We start from the raw sequence: 22,500 nt of genomic DNA, 5'->3' as shown, positions 1-22,500 counted from the left end.
TCTCCAAGTCCGGCACCACTGGGTTAACTTTAACTCCCAGTGATGCCATTTCTTACCATCAGAACAGGACCATGGAGAGCCTTTATGAGGTGACAGGCTAGAGAACAGCGGAAGACACACAAGCAGAGGAGGAACACTTCAGCCAGAGCACGATAGCATCAGAAACATCAGGTTCAGAAAATATGGAAGACATCAGAGAGAGAGAGAGAGAGAGAGAGATAGAGAAAGAGAGAGAGAGAGAGAGAGAGAGAGAGAGAGAGAGAGCAAGCGAGAGAGAGAGAGAGAGAGAGAGAGAGAGAGAGAGAGAGAGAGAGAGAGAGAGAGAGAGAGATGAAATGTTGGTCATATAGCAGAGAAAAATAGGTTTGATGTGTTGTCTCCGAGATCAGACGGGGAACAATAAATAAATTGTGGGGGGAAAAAAAGAAGGCGGTATAAAAACCCAACAATGACCTTTCGTACATGCCTTGACAAGAAAGTGAGACAATGAGGCAGGAAGAAAATAAGTATGGCTGCCACTGCACCTGAGGCTAGTGTCAAACCATCACAAACATCCTGTGGCTGCAGAGGAGAAAGCCCTGCGATCTCAGACAGTCAGACAGAGCAGAGCCAGGAGAGGAAACCACTTCGCTTGAGGGAAATGGGAAACATTATTTCTTTTTTTTAGGAAGGGGGGATAGACACGGGTGGTGCTGACAGTGTGTGCTGAAAAGGTTTGTCACAAAATAAACAAGCGGCAACATGAGGCATCCAGACTTGTCACCAGCAGTCTACAATGCTGCTCCTCCTTTTAAAATAGAGGGGAATTATGATGATGTCAGAAAAAAGACCATACATTTCATATTTTAACTGGAGAGAAATAATAATGATAAAAAAATAAGTAAAGCATTTTTTTCGGGTAATGTTTTCAGTACAACCTCTTTTTTTAAACTAAGGCTGTCAGAGAAGGCTGTCGTTACTTTAATCATCAACATAATGCAGGAAAAAACCCACAATACCTGTTTGGAGAACAGTTATCCTTATTCAATCTAAGCCACAGTTGCCTGTTTTTTTTCCTGTGAAGCTGTCCAATTATAACCCTAAAAATGTGCAGTAAGTGTAAAAAGCATTCCATTTCTATATAATACACATCTTGGGCTCCCACGGCGAGAAGCCCTAATGGTTTTTTGGTGTTTAAAATCCATCTGGGCTATACAAACAGAGCAAACAAACTGCAGGGCTTAAATTCCTCCACCATAGAGGTAATAGTGTAAACATAAAGATTATGTATCACACATGGGTTCATTCGGGTATCGAGTATCCTTTTAAGCCCAATCTCCCCATTCCTGGTTATAACAACAAAAGAGAAACCATTTTGATGGCTTTAGAATGCTGTTTTGGAATATACTTGGTTATACTGCCTCTTACAGGATGACAACAATCTAAAAATGTTTTTAGTGAATGTACCAGTGATGGAAACGGCATACTAACACCATCCATTTTCCTCTCTCTACTCCTTGCAAGAGAAAGTGTAGAAATCAGAAAGTGTAGAAATCGCTTTATTATCAAACTATTGAATTGTTGTATTGACTTAGAAATATCTTCATCAGAACAAATAACATGATGTATTGCATGTTACATGTAGGCTACCCGTATGTCCTGTCCTTTATAAACAAGTCAAGGAGTCAAAATCAATTTCAGTACAAAACGGACATTAAAGTCATGTCGTATCGTATCTTATCATATTGTAAGGCTTAGTAGGGCTAGCTACATTTATCTGTGGGAAACTCAAGCAAGACATTCAGAGCAAATGTGCTGCTTTTGTAGTTTAGCATGAAGTAACCAGTTATTGTTGGTGGGCAGTCATGTAGCACAAACAAACACTAAAAGCAAGTAGGCTGGGATAGGACTGTAAAGAAAGACGACCTAGTCATTTTTGCCCTTGAGAATAAACACATGCTTTGCAAGAACAGATTTTTTTAAACTTAAAAATAGACAACAAAGGTGCTTAGAAGTAGCAACTAAGTAGTGATGGAATGAAAATTATATTCATTAGATTCTAATGGAATTTTTTAACAAACTACATCAACATTTACATTTACATTTAACAAACGAATGTTCAAAAGAACTCATAGTTCTACATTAACCTGTAAAAAAAAAAAACACACACACACATTATGGGACGGTGCGGTGTAAGCGGTATAACAAAAAAAGTCAGTGCAATCCCCACCCCACCCTAACTGTTAAATATTGGAAGCCAGTATTCCACTCTGCCATCACTACACTCTTGGCCCAGGCCTAGGCTGCTTTTCTGCTCAGTGTTGCACACAACAAGCTCCTGCTTACCCATCACACAACCACACAACCCTGAATCCATCTGCTGTCTTTGGATATGCCTCCCAGTTTTTTTTGGCTTCCTTTCTTTTTTTTGAGGAAGGGAAGGAACGGATCCATGTTGATATACTTTCCCTAAACTAAAAGCCCCCCCACCCCCCACCCCCACCCCAAACTTGCTGTGCAAATACAAGCGGAGCTGTCCTCAGGCCAAATCAAAATTAGGCCGAGTGCCACGATTGCCATGCCATAATGAATAGTGGCCCGGCAGGCATTTAGCCCTTACACACAAATGGTCCACTAATGAAATAATGCCCTTGACTGAGCTACACTGTGTTTTCTCTTTTCCGCTTCTGCCATTCGGTGTTGGAGGACACTTTTACTGCTGACATGTTTGACACTCTCATTTAACCCTTTCATGCAGTGTTTCTTTCTTTTCTTTTCTTTTTTTTTTAACCAAAAAATGGTAATCACCAAGTCCTCCAAAATCTGTTACTTAACTACTTGGCGCGGAGCCTCTGTTATAACCTTACTGTCACCAAAATAGTAATGACCCAAGTCTCTGATGGTTACTTAACACTCTGCATGCATGGTCATACCAATGCTGTTAGGACGTAGTTGAGCGCGTTTTCAATTAAGAGTGATCTCTGCATCATCTGCAGTAAGAGACTACATCTACAAATTCCAGACATGTAATGACAATGCTGTTATAACCTAGTTGAGGTTTTTCAGCAAATAGGATCAAATCGCTAGCGATCCCACCTGATCCGATGGCAGAGCAGTGAGTAAGGTTGCCAGCTCTGTCTGAAACCTGGAAAAACCTGGATATTTGCTCGTAAGCAACGGCTCCCCTCATTTACATGAAGGTGAAGATTGTGCACATCCCAGGAAAAGGTGCAGGACAAAGGCTGACTGTAGTTTCGGAGTGAGAGGTCCGCACACTTAAAATCCTCTTTGTTTTCTCTTATTATTTCAAAATAATACAAGAAAACAAAAAGGATTTTAAGTGTGAGGACCTCTCACTCCGAAACTCCCCTCATTACGTGTCAACCCTAGCGAGCGTTGGTAGAACTCACCATGGCAAATCCCACATCTGCCTTCTTCAGGGCCGGTCCGTCATTGGTCCCGTCTCCGGTCACAGCCACCACCTGCCTCTGCTCCAGAACCGTGCTGTCAATGATGCCTACGCAAGAACATTACATCACATTACATTACATTACATTACATTACATTACATTACATTACATTTAGCAGACACTTTTATCCAGAGCGACTTGCAATCGAGAACATAATCATAGCATCACTTGCAGATACAAGGTGCACAGGAAATATACAGAACCATAAGTGCAGATGCCAAGTAGGTTTAGTTTTTTTTAAGTACTTTAAGCACAGGGTTAAGTACACTACACACACTCTCACAACATGGCTCAGGTCTGGGCCAGCTCCGCCATTAGTGCAGTAAATATAGCAAATAACCAGGGCTTGACATTGGCAAGCACCTGCCAACCGATCAAAATAGGTAAAACCTGGCTGTGGCTAGTGATAATTTTAGTCTCTCTAGCTACTGGCAGGTAACTTATTCTTGGGTATGGGGGGGTACACATGCTCCCCACATTCCATGCCCCCTCCCGCATTCCTGAAAAGCATGAATGGTCAAGGGTTCCCAAAGTATAAAACTAGCCACAAATTGGATCCGACCAGCTCTGTGTCAGCTGATCTTAACTAGTGCTCAAGGTAGGTAGACCAATCCCTCAGTGACGCCACGAGTGTAGGAAGGAAACTGCGGCAGGGTTTTCACTTTCTGAACTCGGTTATTGACCTCGAGATATGATTGGAGTGGGGAGCCAAAATGTTATTGGTTTTAGGGGACCTAAATATTAAGAGGGGGAGGGAGAGGCTACTGCATGTGCACGTAATATTACATGAAAATGATCACTGGAACATTTAACACCAGTGCCAACGGTGTGACAAACCAAACACCCAGCAGCCATAGCAGCATTTGATATATGAGGAAGATGATGTTGATGTTGTAGGATGACAGATATGAGATGTGTTGGATGGTGGATTGAATAACATGGTTGATGGCACATGGCAGAACAGTCTGACGCAAATGCCAGACTTTAGAGAAAAATGACTAAAAGCTAACCTTTGACTAGAGTGTGTTTGTCAGTGGGGGAGGATCGAGCCAACACCCTGAGCTTGGGCCAGATCTTGTCAATACGCTCCTGTTCAATCTGTAAGACAGACAGGCAGAGTGACAGAAAGGAAGAGAGAGAGAGAGAGAGAGAGAGAGAGAGAGAGAGAGAGAGAGAGAGAGAGCGAAAGAGAGAGAGAGAGAGAGAGAAAGATGGATGAGAGAGAAAAAAGGAGGAATCACATTAAATGCATTTTGAACACCACATGAAAGATGTGTCACGACGAAGTGACAAAAATAGATGTGTCAAAAATAGTTACGTCAAAAACAATCATACATACAAAATCATGTTAGACACATGGATCATTTTAGCCATAGATAGCAAACAAAATATATGTATTGTATTGTGTTATCCATGTCAAAGCAATAAAACCATGAAACAATGTCAACAGGCGTTGTCTGCAAATATTCCGCAAAGTGCTGACCAACAGACCAAAGCAAAGACTGACCGACTTGCATGGGCGTTTTGTTAGTTGGTTGACAATGCTTGAACACGACCAAAACAAAACAAAAAACAGAACCAGACCAAGTCTGATCTCACCTCTCCTTTCTCGTTCCTGATTCGCCGGTTAAAGTCCTTGCCCTCAATACACAGGAAGTCTTCGCCTGGTTGGATGATGCCACACTTGGCCGCGATGGCACGCGCCGTGTTGATGTTATCACCGGTCACCATGCGCACTGTGATGCCTGCTCGCTGACATTTGCGGATGGCATCAGGCACCTGGGGCAAGGGCAGAGAGAGAGAGAGAGAGAGAGAGAGAGAGAGAGAGAGAGAGAGAGAGAGTGACAGAGACAGAGAGACAGAGAGACAGAAAGAGACACAGAGAGAGAGAGAGAGAGAGAGAGAGAGAGAGAGAGACATAGAGAGAGAGACAGAGAGAGAGAAAGGGGTAAGAGAGAGTGCGTGCGAGAGAGAGACAGAGACAGAGAGAGAGAGATTCAGAAAGAAAGCAGAGCAGAGTGATAGATGGAGAAAGCAGAGGAGAGAGGGAGAGCAACAGAGAGAGGTACCAAGGGAAAAAGAGGAGAGGTGGGGGAAAAAGAGATGGAGAGAGAGAGAGAGAGAGAGAGAGAGAGAGAGAGAGAGAGAGAGAGAGATTAGGCTGATGGAGCATACATAAAATGCAGGGGTGCGTTTCTCGAAAGCGTAGTTGTTAGCCAGTTAGCAACTTGGGTAGTTGCCAATGGGAAGTTGCATTGCAAACAACAAAGTAGCCAATGTAGTTAGCCACTATGCTTTCGAGAAATGCACCCCAGACAAGCACGTAAGATGGGACTGATACAGCGATGAACAAGAGCAAAACAAACACAGTGCAGAGACATCGACAGACAGAGTGCAGAGACATAGACAAACACCGGCGCCAAGAGTTTCCATCCCCTGTTTCTCTCCACCCACCTATTTTCCAGCAAGAGGACATGCAGAGCCACTCTTACCGTATATACAGATACACAGTCAGAGACACATGGTACTCTCAGACTCAGACTCAAACATACATGCGCTTAGTCACACATCCAAATACATCCATATACTGTATACGTATATTGAAAGTTAAAAAATTCCCTGCACAGTCTATAGGTGCTGGTAACAGCATGACCAATTAGACGATTCGTCAGAAAGAGTTCAGATACAAGAACTCTCTAAATGCCTTTCTTTATTTCTATAAATGTAGTTAATCCAATTTTTGGTTTGGCTTGAACTGTTGTATAAAATAATAGATAAAAAATATTCAGGTCAAATAAATGAAATACAAAAATATCTTTTAAAAATCGCATACTGTTTCACCTATAGCATCATCAGGTTCACTTTGGAACAGACAGGTAAACATTTTGCTGAGGAATACGCATGCGTTCTCATAGCCATAAACACACACCACACACACACACACACACACACACACACACACACACACACACACACACACACACACACACACACACACACACACACACACACACACACACACACACACACACACACACACACACACACACACCCATGCATGCACGCACGGACACACGCACAAATGCAATGTACTGTACATGTACTAAAAGTAAAGTACACACAATGCACATTACATAAATTACACTCATCCTATGTCCACCTGCGTACCTGAGATTGAACAGAGTTCACACACATATACGCACACGCGCACACACACGCAAACACACATACACACACACACCCACACATTACATTGCACTTAGCTGACGCTTTCAAATTTCAAAGCGACTTACAGTTATTATTTTTCAGGGTATTGGTTACAGTCCTTGGAGCAATGTGGGGTTAGGTGCCTTGCTCAAGGGCACTTCAGCCATGGATGGAGATGAAGGGAGAGGTCAGGGGGGACTCGAACCTGCAACCCCTAGATTGAAAGACCAACTCTCTAACCACTAGACCACGGCTGCCCCACACACACACACACACACACACACACACACACACACACACACACACACACACACACACACACACACACACACACACACACACACACACACACACACACACACACACACACACACACACACACACACACACACACACACACACACACACACACACACACACACACACACACACACACACACACACACGCAGCTCCTCCTCCTCCTCCTCCTCCTCCTCCTCCGTACCTCAGGTCTGACGGGGTCCTCGATGCCCACCACGGTGATGCAGGTGAGGTCTGTGTTGATGTCGGCCTCCTGTTCCCAGTCAGGCTCGGGGTCGGCGGGGAAGTCCCGGTACGCAATGCAGATGGTCCGCAGGCCCTCGCATGCCATTGGCTCGATCACCTTCAAAATCAAGTCAATAAAAGAAATGTATTTATATAGTCACAGCACAACTATCCCAACTGCACAGTTCACTCAAAGTGCTTTAGCCTACAATTAAAACTACAAACACCAATACTACTACTACCAGGGCCGCTGACAGCTTTCACTGGGCCCAGGACAAAGTCATCTGGAAAGGCCCCCTATACCCAATATATGCAATGTAATGTGGACCCAATTCTGGGGCCCCTCTGTCCCTGGGCCCGGGACAACATACCCCTTTGTCCCTGCCTCTCAGCGGGCCTTACTACTACTACTACTACTACCAAAAAAACCTTCACACACATAATTACACACACTGCCTATGAGGGCTGCCATGCAAGCTGCCATTTCACATGTTCTCTATCTGCTTCACCTTCTTGACCATCTCCTCGCGGTCTCGCGGACGGAAGTTACGCGGCTCTCCACTGGCGTCGAGGATGGAAGAACACCTGGGGACAGGAAACAGGAAATGCGTTGTGACATTCATAATTTGAACAGCTCTTTTCCAAAATAGTATATGTATATCCATTTTCAAAAATGTTATTGTCTTTGTCTTCACTGTCTTTCTATCATTGGAATCAGTGTTTTCATGCCTGAATTTGCTATGGAAATATGATAACATTGACCAAGTTCCAATTTTTCTGAAAATTAGATTTTAAGAAATAGTTATTAAATTGCATTAATGGCTTTTATAGCGTTTTGGAAAGAAGCTCTATCCACTGCAGAGGTGTCAATCCTAAAGTAAAAATCCTGCCAGGGTTTTTGACACCTCTGATCCTCTGAAATCCATTTTAACACTCACATCTCACAGTCACTACACCTGGTAGAAACACAGGAAACAGCTTAGGAGTGCTTAGGTGTGGCATGCCTCATCTCCGTAGACATCCCTTTCCACACTTGCATCTCTCAGTAGCAGCACACTGCCCAGTTAGCTCTGTACCATCGGTGTCTGCTCTTCATCACCTCTACCACTGTCCTTTTTTGTACCCATCTCACTCTCGTATTTCTTCAGCAAAAAATGTATTGACATAAATTATTTCATGAAACCTTTCTGTGTATCTTAACCCATCGATGCCTAAGGCACTTACAAAACGCTCCTAATTAATGCCTAAGCCCTTTTTGGGAAAAGGTACCTTCAGTGTATAAAAACCTAAATATCTCGGTTTCCGAAGCACTTAGTGTATAAAACATGAAATAAGTTGTATTGAAAAGCTCATCTTGCATTAGAATGCAACGTTCATTCATGAATAGCAGGCACTCGCCTAACGACCACCACATACCAATCTCCAACGGCATGGCACTGCAGTAGGCTATTCACAGTCATACTATATACATGGAGGAGGAACGTCACCAAGTAAGCCCTGTGGTGACAGTGAAAAGCAACTGACGAGGTGTCCGTGATGCACGTCTCCTCGAGCGTAAAATCAATCAATCACTCAATCAATCAATCAGTCAAGCAACTAGTCAATCAGTCAGTCAAAACACCACTTGACTTCATGGCAGGAGTGGTGCGCGGTATCCCAGGAATAGGCTACTACACGCTAGAATAGCCTGCAGGCATAGCAGGGCCCTGCCATGATCAAGCGTTAAAATAGAACCAACTTCATGCATGAACAACTCAAATGCATTTATTGAGTAGGCCTACATATGCATGTGCATACACGCACAAGAGCATGCACGCACGGACGCACACACACACACGCACGCACTAAACGCAAAAGAAAAAAAAAACATGACATTACATTACCAGGACCTGCCACCTTGTAAAACTACATTTTTCATTATTGATAATATGCTTTTATAGAACATATCTAATGCCTCAAGGTCACAGTAAGTTAATGTAACAGAGCTGATCATCACCAATGAAATGGCGATGTTGTTGTTGTTGTTTTTTGCTTCCCTAGACACTGACCCACAATTTTGAGGGAGTTGCTCAAAACTCCAGTCCCAGTCCAGTCCAGGGGTGCATTTCACGAAACGATAGTTTGTTAGTTACTATGTTAGTTACTTTGTTGTTTGCAATACAATTTCCCATTGGCAACTACCCAAGTCTCTAACAGGCTAACAACAACTATGCTTTCGAGAAATGCACCCCTGGTTGCTAAAGCAGCAGAGGCAGACTCACAAACAGACAGACAGACTCACTTCTTGAGCAGGATCTCGGAGGCTCCTTTGCTGTAGAGGCGGAAGGAGCGGTCGGGCAGCTGGATGACGGTGCTCATGGACTTGCGGACCGAGTTGAAGGTGTAGACCTTGTAGAGCTTCTCCTCTGGGATCTGGTCTCGGACCGGGGCGTAGTCCCTCTTCAGGTCCAGCACGAAGCCCAGCAGGCCACACTCCGTCTTGTTGCCCACCTGCTTAGCCAGACCTCCCTCCACATCCGGAGGCTGCACGCAGGGGCACCCAGAAGAGCGCAGAGAAGGTGGAGAGATTTGTTAGTTATTTTGCTTGTTTGGTTTTTATTTATCTAATTAATTTATTTGTTTATTTTGTTTATATTATTATTACTTTTTTATTGTTTGCTTTTCTGTTCTTATATTATTATTATTATGCATTATTATATATTATATATTATCATTAATATTTAGCCTGAACGGGACATAGTATAGACCTATGGAAATGAGTGGCAAGTTAAATGCAGACCCAGGTTAAAAGGCAGACCCGTTTTAACCTCTATTATACCGTATGTCTTGATCCTTTTCATACCGTAAGCATTGTTTCGCAAGAGCTTTATTTGATTTTGCATATTACATATTATTCTGGATTGTTTGGTCTGCACAGGAGAGCAAACATATTTTGAAAATGAGTGGCAAGTTAAATGCAGACCCTAACCCCTATTATCCTTTTCGTAAGCATTGTTTCTGCAGAGATTTGTTTTGTTTGCTTTCACATCATTATGTTTGCCCATTAGCCAGGACAAAGACACTTGGAAATAAACAGGCGAGAGAAATGGGGTGTGGATTTCATTTGGGAAATGACTTCATTTGGAAAATGACACCTACAGTAGTTTCAGATCCAGTCACTTTTTACCCGTATGTCCCAAATTTCACTACAGTTATACTCAAATGATATGCTGTGTTATACCGTACTTTCATAGTATTTATATATGCATATGACAAATATAATCCATCTCTCCTTGTATCCTCCTTAATCCCTTTTCTCTTTCTGTGCCCTGTTTCCGGGATGTGCAGGACACACCTTGCAGGCTGGCTGCCAGGCTTTGCTGTCTCCATTGAGATGTATCGAGTGGCTAAATATAATCCTATAGCGTTGGCTTGAAGCCATTTGCATATCACATTCTCATCTGTCTAGTTTCAACACATTTGTCTCTGCTCTCAGAGATAGAGTTTCACTTCTTCCCTGAATGGCTCTTTGTTCTTATTATCCCAGGGAATATCTATGCTTTAAGTTTCTACTGTACTGTACCTAATACTGTATATTATACAGTAGGTACAGTAGAAACAATGTATAATGCCTGTCATTGTCATGTACATTTTGTAACTTTCATTTTTAAAGCAAAGCTTTCTGTCAGTTGACCTTATTAAGATACTTCACACCCGGAAATGAAGAGCTTTTTACCAAAACAGTATAAAAGCCATTTAAATGCAGTTTTCATAAATATATACGTGTATATGTTTTAAAATATGATTTCAAAGTAGTAAGGGCAATTGGAACTGGATTAATATTTTCACAATATTCCTAACCAAATTCAAACACAACAGTTATTTCACCGACATTAACTATTTAATGTTTTTTTAAACAGAGTTTTGGAAAATGGCTCTTCAAATATTAGCATGGTCCTCCTGCATAGACCTAGATTCCATCAGACTAGCAACCTGAAGCAACTGCTGAACACCTGACACTGCTTGAAGCCCAGGCATCCTCATCTCAGGAACCACTTTTCATTAGTACGCAGTTACAGTTTCATTAGCCGTACAGATACAGTAATGCTTATTATTTTACAGCAATTACAGAAATATTTGTCATTAGCATGCGAGTCAGTTACCGTTATTATATGTCATTAGTGAAGTGTACAGGCAGAGCATTGGTCTTGGATTCTGCCATGTGCCGTAATTTGATGACATTCATGAAAACCACACGTGAACACATATTTACACTAATACAGGCTGTCTTGACCTTCATCACTTGATCTTGAATGGGGTTGTCCACTGCTGGCACTGATCATGCCCTCCAAATAATGACTTTACAGTAGATAGTGATAGATAAAGTGCTATAAATATGGTTGTTATTATATTATACCATAGTTATCAATTACAGTTACTCTTTTAATGTTCTGTCATACCTCCATTTTGTCATATAGTATTCCAGACAACAGGATGAGCATTTCCACCAATTCTGCTGTAATTTTTAAAATGCCAAGAAAATTCAGCCATTAATAACGAGGGAGGCAGGTTAACCATGCCGTTTGGAAACACTATTCGTTATCTTCTTGGTCAACATTATTATTATTATTATTATTATACTATTCTTATATTATTACATTATACATCGAAGAGATCTGAACAGGTTCATGTGACATCTCTGCTCACCATGATTTTGGAGGTGTAAGCGCTGTTGATGGCTACAGTTCTTATATTATTGTTATTATTGTACTATTATACAACTATTATTATTATTATTATTATTATACTATTCTTACATTATTATATAATATATTGAAGAGAGCTTAACAGGTTGATGTGACATCTCTGCTCACCATGATCTTGGAGGTGTAAGCGCTGTTGATGACCACGGTTCTTCTTATTATTATTATATTATATTATATTATATTATATTATATTAAAGAGAGATGAACAGGTTGACATCTCTGCTCACCATGATCTTGGAGGTGTAAGCGCTGTTGATGGCGATGGCGTTGGTCAGGGTCTCCAGGGTGTTGGCGTTGACCAGGCTAGGCTCGGGCACCTGGCGGTGATGCTCGTCGCCCACAAAGCACTGCACCACCGTCATCCTGTTGGTGGTCAGCGTGCCCGTCTTGTCCGAGCAGATGGCCGTGGCGTTGCCCATGGTCTCACAGGCATCCAGGTGACGCACCAGGTTGTTGTCCTTCATCATTTTCTATTTGGATTGGAGGGAGAGAGAGGAAGAGATGGAAGGAGGGAGAGGAAGAGAGAAAGAAAATAGGGAGAGGGGAGGGAAGAAGAGGATGAGAATGAGAAAGAGAGAGAGCGAGAGAGAGAAAAAAGGAACAGAGTTGGAGAGGAAAAGGAAGGGCAAGATTTATGATAATGTGAGGTGATCCATCAAGGACAAAGTCTCTTTTTCCACCCCAGTGCTGTACTGGGAAGTCATTCAGGGCTCAGGCCCCATTGGTTAAACAATGTCCATAGCAAGCCCATAAAACACTGTGATAAAAACAACTGCATGAATAAATACAATAAAAAAAATACAGTTGAATACCGTAGATGAGCACAGGCAACTGATCATAAAAATAAGACAAATAAGATGCTGGATTTCTAACCTTGAATATGTTTTATATTGGCTGGAGAGCAAGCATTATATGAAAACACATACAGTGCACTCACGCACACGTGCATATGTGCACACACAAACACACAAACACGCAGGCACGCACGCACGCACGCACGCACGCACAAATGCAGGGTCATCCTTTCCCTCTCTGTTCACATGAAAATTTAATGACCACAACAGAACAAGGTCATGTCTTTCACTTATCTCTGTCACTCTCCCTCTTAGACACACGTGCACACACATAGACTGCCATTGACCTATAAAAGTGTCAGAGACATGTATACGCAGACACAAACACAAACACACACACACACACACACATACATACATACACACACACACATACACACATACACAATATACAGTATACGTACACAGGCATACAAGCACACACGCACAAACACACACACATACACACTTGAAAATACCCACGCACACACACACGCGCATGCACACACACACACACACACATGCATGCACGCACGCACGCACACACACCATAAACGCTTTACCTTGACAGAGTAGGCGAGAGAGATGGTGACGGCCAGGGGCAGGCCTTCGGGCACGGCCACCACCAGCACGGTGACTCCGATGATGAAGAATTTGACGAAGTACTGCACGTAGATGGGGGTGCACTCGGCCATCCACTTACGGCCCTCCACCACGAACGTCTCAATCACGAAGTACAGCACCAGGATGATGACCGTGATGGCCGACATCACCAGACCTGGGGGGGACAATCACGCGTGAACAGTGGCAATCCTACAGTCACTACGTTTACATGAGACATTTGATTCCGAATTAATTCACTTTCTGAATAAAGAATAAAGGTTAATGTCATGTAAACACCAACGCAACCACCATGACACCGCCCCCTGGTGAGAAAAAACCCAACAAAATCGTAAAAAAAACGGTATCTGTTGATAAAAACACTATTGCTATTGCTAAAATTTTATTGTTCATATAGTGTGGTAACAGCGTGGAAATCACGGCGGCGATTGTGTCGTTGTCATCGGTGGCAGTCGGCCCGCCCTTAGGACCATCCCTGGGCGTGAACAAAAGTACTTCACACGCACAAAATGATTAGAAAAAGAAAGAAAATTTGCACAGGATTGGTCAAAGGCTAGGGCTGCAAGAATGCTGCTGGAAGAGAAGTATTTTTGTATAAGGCATAATTAATATTAGATATAATACCTACTGTATATAATGTATCCATATAATATCCTATATGTATAATGTTTTCAACAAATTACATTACATTACATTACATTTCACTTAGCTGACGCTTTCATTTGTTCAAAGCGACTTACAACTATTATTTTTCAGGGTATTGGTTACAGTCCCTGGAGCAATGTGGGCTTACAACAAATCATAAAATGCTATACTCTCACAAGTCCCGCTTGACCAGTTTGTTCACAAATATTATGTCATAGCAATAAGATTGAACCTTATCTCAACCAATCTAATCTAATTTAATCTATGGGAAGAAGCCTTGATGTTTGCTAATCACCCTGAGGTAAGACACAGTACATTCATCCACATTCAGTCGGCTTTGCCGATCTCAGTGGATCCTTGAGAATTTTTATACTTAATTTCGTCACTCTGTGATTATGTACAGTATTAGCCAGTAATAAAAAATACACATGAATCTAATCTAATCCACTCTAATCTAATCATTTAATCTATGGGATGTCATATGATCACCTTATCTTCCACACTCACCTGCTTTCCCGATCTGACTGCAACATCTTACAGTTTTTCTCGATTGGTTTGGCTAATTTCTCAAAACTGGGATGACATTCTCAAAACAACATGGACAAATCTCCAAACCAACTTACAATTTCCCACAACAGAATGGCATTTTTCATTGCTTTCATCAAATTTCAAATGCTTTGTACATGTCTCAAATGTTTAGTACACCTCGGCAGATGGCTATATACAAGTACCCTACAGATGACACATTGAGCATACATTTAGCACATTTTCCAAATAAATTGACCTGTCTAATCTAAACGAATTAGACAATTCTCAGTCTAATGGTTGCCCTCTCCAAAACATGTCAGCATGGTTTCATTGTGTGAGTCATCATATGCAAAGTAGTCTACACAATTGTCAAAACAGTCAAGGACATCATATTTTAAGAATTTCTTTACTGTAAACAGTAAAATCATGACAGTGTTCAACAGGTCAGATGGTATTGTAACTTTACTAGTTTGTAGAAAATAATTTTACAACTGTGTATACTACAGTTTCCTCTGTTATTTGGCTAATTTCTTGACATTTTTTCAAACAGCATTCTGTGGAAGGAATTTAGTTTCGACACACGGGTAAACTGTTTTTGGAGTGATATGAGCAAGTGATGAGGATCCATGGCGTTATGCTGAACCATCCAGTTTATTTTGACAGAATGACTAAATGAATGCAAATGAGCCAAACCAATTGAGAAGGATATATGCCATTTTTATGGTACTGACTATTTATGTGGGAGAGGGTTTAGTGCTGATGCAAGAATGAGCTGTTTTGGGAGGTATATGACATTTTGCTAGTTATCTGAACTGTTGTGCAGAAGTGTAAGAATGTTTAGCCAAATGACCCAAAATGTATAGAAATGTCATCTCGGTTTCAAGAAATTAGCCAAACCAATCGAGAAAAACTGTACAGTAACACGTGTTTGTCAATCTTGTGCTTTACGCACATGATAGTAGCTATGTTATAATCTATGTGACGTCATATCAATATCTCCATCCACCACTCTCACCTGCTTACCCGATCTGACTGCAACACCTAGAACTGTTAACCCATATTTCATCAGTCTTGTGTTTATGTTCCTCATGGTAATGGTGCTTTAATCTCATTTTATCCAATCTAATCTCCTAATTTCAGCTATAGGACACCATATAATAATACACATAATAAGACATGTTCTAATCGCCACTCAGACTGTGTTTGTAGAGAATCTGATGAAGACTGTTGAAGTCGAAATGTAATCCAGCCATGAAATAATACGAGAAAACAAAGAGGATTTTAAGTGTGCGGACCTCTCACTCCGAAACTAAAGTCAGCCTTTGTCCTGCACCTTTGTCTGGGATGTGCACATTCTTCCCCCTCAACACCATATATAATGGACCCTCACCTGCTTTCCCAATCTGCACGGCCAGCTTGGTGAGTTTGCCCTGCAGGACGGACTTCTCCTTCTTGGGCACGTTGGCCTTCTTCTTGGCGCTGTCCTCCACCTCGCCGCCCTCCGCGCTCTTCAGAGGCTGCATCTCCATAGCAACCGCTCCGTCCTGCTTCTTGGCTGGTGGGCGGGATTGTACGGGAGGCCGTGTCATTACATATGGACGAACACATTTGTCACTCACGTTACAATTCAGCAGACCGAGCGACAGAACAGGCCGCCGGTGTCAAACACCCCCCATCTATTTGATAGATACTGCTCAAGGGAGATACAGTATGGTACAAAAAATGGGCCCATACAGTCACAGGGCCCTACAAGTCTATGTCATTTACATTTTGATTTTGGGAACACTGATGATGGGCTAGACCCGAAACGTTTGTTACCCACTTTTTGATTTGGCTTCTCTTTATTTCCGGTTTTTAATACAGTTTCACTGATAGCATCAAGGTCCTGTGTGCGACTCCTTTTTCTTCCTATTTACATATGGACAATACATCTGTCATGTTAAAATTCAGACTGGGGAGCACTTGTACTGATACGTCACTCTATATAAGACCGGAACACTTGCCGCACACTTCCAAATTGAGACGGTGAAAATGGACTAGGTCCTAAATGTCTGTCTTCTGTTACTTTTCGGCTGCAATATAAAGTTTTTTGCACGAGCCTTGTGTGCGCCTCATTTTTGTCTTTTTTTTGTTACATTTTTGCAACTCCATCCAATTCTTGACCTCTTGTTTATAATTGAGTTGCAGTAACTTTTCTTCCAGGGTCTTTGCTGCTGCACGGGAGAGAAGTCTAAAACAGGCCTGTACAGTCAATGGACTACTGGTGTAACAGGAATGAAGAATGCATCCTCAGACATGTCCACCATGACACATGGCTTACTTCACACTGCCCAGATGCATTGCTTACATCTCAAGCCTAGCAAAGACTCATTTACTGAAGGTCGCAAACCCAGATTGTCAAAAAAAGACTGTACTCCAGACAAACACTCACATACACACACACGCACGCACTAACACACACACACACACACACACACACACACACACACACACACACACACACACACACACGTGCGCAGACAAGCAGACAGTACACAGGTACACACATTTAAATATGAACAGATATATACAACACACTGACACATAATTGAAAATGAAGCTTGTCAAATGACATGATCATCTATCACCCTCAACATGCTCCTCATCTGGTAGCTAGGCACCTCTGCACTGGCAACCTGGCTCTCAGCCAGCAATTGGGGAATCTAGATGCTTTTGCATATTTTGTTGCCATATCGTCTCTTTTTTTCCCGACGCAAATCCGGAAATGCTGTGATTTCACAGAGTTAATTTGATTTGGCTGGATAGCATCTGGGACCGGGCTGATCTGACTTCACTCTCCACTATCACGTGTAATTTAATTAGACGCCTCCCCGGCCTTATGATCACAGATACTCCACTAAGCCCCTACAGGATTGTTCATGTCAGCGTTAAACACTCTCTCTTTTTCTTTCTGTCTTTCTTTCTTTCTTTCTTTCTTTCTTTCTTCCATTCTTTCTTCCCTCTCCGTTCTCTCATTAATACACACTCACTCTTTCTCTCTATCTCTCTTTCTTTTTTCCCTCATATCCACACTCTCTTATTCTCTCTTCATTTCTTGCTCTCTCAATAGACACAGCCTCCTTCTTCTCCAGCTAGCTCTCTCCCTTTCTCTCTGTCAATCTTTACACCTCTACCTCTCATTCTTTCCTCTCTTAAGTCTTCCTTTCTCTCTTCATCTCCCTTGCCCTTGTCTTCTCTTCTTGTCTCGACAGCCTGCCTCATCTGGTGAGCATGCACTCTAGTACCTTTATTCTGATTGGATATCTGGATGAGCATGTACTCTAGTACCTTTATTCTGATTGGATATCTGGATGAGCATGTACTCTAGTACCTTTGTTTTGATTGGTCTCCACTGCCGCATCTGGTTGCTTGCCTGTGAAAAAGAGAGAGATGGGAGGGAGAGAAAGATGGAGAGGGAGAGAAAGATGGAGAGAGAGAGAGAGAGAGAGAGAGAGAGAGAGAGAGAGAGAGAGAGAGAGAGAGAGAAGAGAAGAGAGAGAGAGAGAGAGAGAGAGAGAGAGAGAGAGAGAGAGAGAGAGAGAGAGAGAGAGACAGACAGACAGACAGACAGACAGACAGAGAGAGAGAGCAAATAGGGAAGATAGACAGATACAGGGCAAGGGAGAAAGAGAGACAGAGAAAGAGAGGATGAAGAAGAGGATGATAGAGGGACAGAAGGTGGCAGACAGAGGCAGCATGAGGGACCATGAAGTGCACAGTGCAATTGGATGGAGGGCTGGAGGAAAGGGGTTGGGGAGGAGGACGGGGAGGGGGAGGGAGGGGGTGGTAAGCGGGAACAACATCAAAACACACAAGACAGGGGACGATAATGCCTTAAAACAACAATGACACACACACACACGCTGACACACAGACTCGCTGACACACACACAAACGCACGCACGCACACACACACACAAAAAGCAATGACACATGCTCACCCAACACACACACACACACACACACACACACACACACACACACACACACACACACACACACACACACACACACACACACACACACACACACACACACACACACACACACACACACACACACAATCAGTGGGGCACAAACAGAGTCATAATGTTTGCTTGCACTGGGGGCAGACAAGGGGAGGGCCAGCATTGACCGCCACCGTCCTTCAGCCCTGCTGCTGCTGCTAGTGTGTGTGTGTGTGTGTGTGTGTGTGTGTGTGTCTGTGTGCGTGTCTGTGTGCGTGTCTGTGTGCGCGTCTGTGTGCGCGTCTGTGTGTGTGTGCGTGCGTGTGTGTGTGTGTGTGTGTGTGAGTGTGTGTGTGTGTGTGTGTGTGTGCGTGCGTGCGTGCATGTGTGCGTGCGTGCGTGCGTGCGTGTGCATGTGTGTGTGTGTGTTTGTGGGCGTGTGTGTGTACCCTTCTGCTGCTGCTGTGTTGCCTGGCCTGCCAGCTCTAGTGACACACACTGCAGGACAGCCCAGGCCATGATGGGGTCCAGGGCTGAACTGGGGCCAGAAAACAACCGGGGCATTTATGATGGGCTTCTTCCACAATCCATAAATATCCATTGACCTTATGACTCTACAATCTCTATCTATGTCTTCTTCTTTTGTCTTCTTGCTATTCTCTCTTGTTTCTGTCTCTCCTCTCTACTTCTCCTTTTAAATCCATCTTTAACATTGATGTTTTTCCCATTTGTTAAGCACTTTGAGTTGCATGCCTTGTATGATACAGTGCTATACAAATACAATTATTATTATTATTATTATTATTATTATTATTAAAGCCGGACTAATGGGCCGCCTCATCAAAATTGTGGGCTGGTCCTTAACAGAAAAAAATAAAAAGCAAAACAAAAACAAAAACAATAGAATTGGACTGTTGCGTCAGAACACCAGGGAAATGCCCAGTATGCCAGATGACCCGTCCAGCCCTGATGGGATCTCATTGGGTCATGTGAGCCGAGCATCATGACAATGACGAGAGACGCCGATGCTACTTGGTAGTTTAAGAGGAGGAGGAGGGGTTGGTGGTGGTGCATAGTCAACGACAGTGAGAGAGATTCAACACTGATTCAACAATGAGAGAGTCGAGAGTTGTGTGTATGTGTGTGTGTGTGTGTGTGTGTGTGTGTGTGTGTGTGTGTGTGTGTGTGTGTGTGTGTGTGTGTGTGTGTGTGTGTGTGTGTGTGCGTGTGCGTGTGTTTGACATACCGTTGATGATGTTGCTCTGTTTGACTGCCTCTGTGGGCTCTGGGGGCGGGGGGAGAGGCTCCTCTGTTTAGGGGGGTAAGGGACGGGTGGACAGTATGGTAGTGCGGGAGGGGTCGAGGGAGTTTGCACAAATTGGGATTATTCGGGACGAGGGACGTGGACAAGTGGTGGGGTGTGTAAAAGGGTTTGGGTGGTCGAAGAAAAGGGACAGTGAAAGGTGGAGAAAGCCAAGAGTTAAAAAACGAACTAGAAATAAATAAAATAACAGCCGTGAGCATGTTTTCACCGTGTGACTGAAGAGTGAGCTTACGCTGAAGAGTTTGTCTTTTTGAGCATGCTCATTCTCTTTCTCTGAATCCTCAGAGGTTGCGCAAAAAGAATCAAAACCCCAGGAACAAGGATGACAAAAAAGCCCTTTTTTTGAAAAGGCACACAAGAAGAAAATCATCAAATGTTGATATTACAAAACTACAAAAGGAAAAAGCCTCTGAAGGAAAGTCATCGAAATGCGGTCCCTGCACATCACAGCACACACGAACTGTCACAACACAGCCTCAATAACCTTTCTCCGCTAACTTTCATGTGTCCCACTCATGAATAAAATGGAAATTTGACACAACATGGCGGGGGCTGGGGGAAAGATTCGGCACATCGTTGGCACTTGGTGTACAGAATAAGGTTCCCCTTTTTGGGGCGAGAAAAGGCATGGAGAGAGGAGTGTGTTTGATCAGGGTGTTGAGCAGAGAAGGTGACCCACAGAAGAAGAGCCAGATGCTGGTCAAGTAGGTCGGACAGAGTCCATGCCTGTCTGCACATACTGGTTGGCCCTTAGCTCACTCACTTACTCACTCTTTCTCCGTTTCCATCTCTCTTGCTCTCTCTGTCTCTCTCTATCTCTCTACATAATTCACTCCTTCACTCTCCCTCAATCTCCGTTCTCTGCTTCCCCCTTTCTCATTTCATTTTTTGATTCTTTTATATCTTCCACTTGTCTACTCTCTCTTTCTCTCCCTTTTTAACCAGCTCTGTCTTTCTGCTAACTTGATCTCTCTGCTTCATCTTTTCTTATCTTCTCCTCTCCTGTCTAATCCACCCCTTTAGTTTTTTTCTCTTTCTCTCTCATTCTTCCTACCTCTCTCTCACACTCTCTACTGGCCCTGAGATTCTCTATTCAAATGTTTCTTTCCACCTTTTGTTTGTACTCTCTCTTTGCCTCTTTCTCTCTCTCTACCCATCTCTCTCACTGTCCACCTCCCTCTTCAAGTCTTTCTTTTCCCCCTCTTTGTCATTATCTCTCTCTCTCTCTCTCTCTCTCTCTCTCTCTCTCTCTCTCTCTCTCTCTCTCTCTCTCTCTCTCTCTCTCTCTCAGAGACTCTGATTCTCTCCTCACAACTCTCTCTTCAAATCTTTCTTCCCATCTTTTATTTTGTCTTTCCTCTTGCCTTTTCCCCTCCCTACATCTCCCTGGCTCTTTGATTCTCTCTACACACTCTCTCTTGAAATTATTCTCTCCCCCACCACCCCACACCATATGCCACTTCCCCTCCCCTCCTCCCTCACCACCCCACACCACATCCCACCACCCCTCCCCTTCCCCTCCCCTCCTCCCCTCCTCCCCCATCCATCCCATCTCAATAATTGATCAGTGTCTTCCAAGTATAACTCCCTGCCCTGTCCTGTGCAGGCATGCTCTCTCTCTCTCTCTCTCTCTCTCTCTCTCTCTCTCTCTCTCTCTCTCTCTCTCTCTCTCTCTCTCTCTCTCTCTCTCTCTCTCTCTCTCTCTCTCTCTCTCTCCCTCTTTCTCTGCCTGCCTCCCTCTCCTGCTCACTGCAGTGGATGGAGGCGGACGACAGCAGTAGCAGGCAGCAGCAGTGGGTAGGAAGAGAGGAGAGAGAGAAGAGAGAGAGCGAAGAGAGAAGAGAGAGAGATGATGAGAGAGAGAGAAGAGAGTAGGAAGAGAGAGAGAGAGAAAGAGAGAGAGAGAGAGAGAGAGAGAGAGAGAGAGAGAGAGAGAGAGAGAGGAAGAGAGGGAAGAGCGTAGAAAGAGAGAGAGAGAGAGTATCGCTGCTGAATTATTCATGAGACCAGACTTTCAGACGGGGGACCTGGAGACAGAGTCAGGGAGCTGCACAAACACTCCTCCTCCTGCACCAGCCAGCCAGCCAGCCAGCCAGCCAGCCAGACCACCATCCTCCACCCTCTACTCGCTTTCTTCCCTCTGATCCCATTTCATTCATAAAAGAAAATACCCTTACATGGCACTGTACTGTGCTGTACTCCAGCCCTTACCCAAACGGCTTCCAGCACTTGTTTTATTGAGAGGCTAATGTCTGTGTGTCGTCTTCCGTTGCTGACTGGGCGAATGTATTAATCTCATACTTTTTTTGAGAAGTCATCAGTCTTCCATTTAGCCTGTTCGTATAGTGTGGAATAACGTGAGGCGGTTTTTGGGTGTCTGAAGAATATGGTTAGTGACTAGTTCAATTCATTCTTTTTTGCTGAGTGGACAAGGTTCTGGGAGTACATGCATGCAGGTGCCTGTGTGTGTGTGTGTGTGTGTGTGTGTGTGTGTGTGTGTGTGTGTGTGTGTGTGTGTGTGTGTGTGTGTGTGTGTGTGTGTGTGTGTGTGTGTGTGTGTGTGTGTGTGTGTGTGTGTGTGCGTGTGTGTGTGTGTGTGTGTGTGTGTGTCTGTGTCTGTGTGCGTGTGTGTCTCT

At 43.5% G+C, this 22,500-nt stretch overlaps 1 protein-coding gene across 1 annotated transcript in view; it reads right to left on the bottom strand.

The window, feature by feature from the left end:
* The window catches only part of atp2b3b (ATPase plasma membrane Ca2+ transporting 3b), a 74,122-nt gene that overhangs the window by 26,034 nt on the left and 25,588 nt on the right, over window positions 1-22,500 (bottom strand). Inside the window, exons 6-15 of the mRNA XM_063207712.1 lie at window positions 17,925-17,954; window positions 15,945-16,109; window positions 13,324-13,538; window positions 12,155-12,397; window positions 9,464-9,705; window positions 7,692-7,767; window positions 7,142-7,300; window positions 5,049-5,228; window positions 4,460-4,547; window positions 3,390-3,496 (exon numbers count right to left, since the gene is read on the bottom strand). Of these exons, the coding sequence (XP_063063782.1) occupies window positions 3,390-3,496; window positions 4,460-4,547; window positions 5,049-5,228; window positions 7,142-7,300; window positions 7,692-7,767; window positions 9,464-9,705; window positions 12,155-12,397; window positions 13,324-13,538; window positions 15,945-16,109; window positions 17,925-17,954 (1,505 nt within the window). The remainder of the gene's footprint in view (window positions 1-3,389; window positions 3,497-4,459; window positions 4,548-5,048; window positions 5,229-7,141; window positions 7,301-7,691; window positions 7,768-9,463; window positions 9,706-12,154; window positions 12,398-13,323; window positions 13,539-15,944; window positions 16,110-17,924; window positions 17,955-22,500) is intronic.

This window comes from Engraulis encrasicolus, chromosome 10 (assembly GCF_034702125.1).
Source record: "Engraulis encrasicolus isolate BLACKSEA-1 chromosome 10, IST_EnEncr_1.0, whole genome shotgun sequence".
NCBI classification, from domain to species: Eukaryota; Metazoa; Chordata; class Actinopteri; order Clupeiformes; family Engraulidae; genus Engraulis; species Engraulis encrasicolus.
This window is presented reverse-complemented; position numbering and strand designations above follow the sequence as displayed.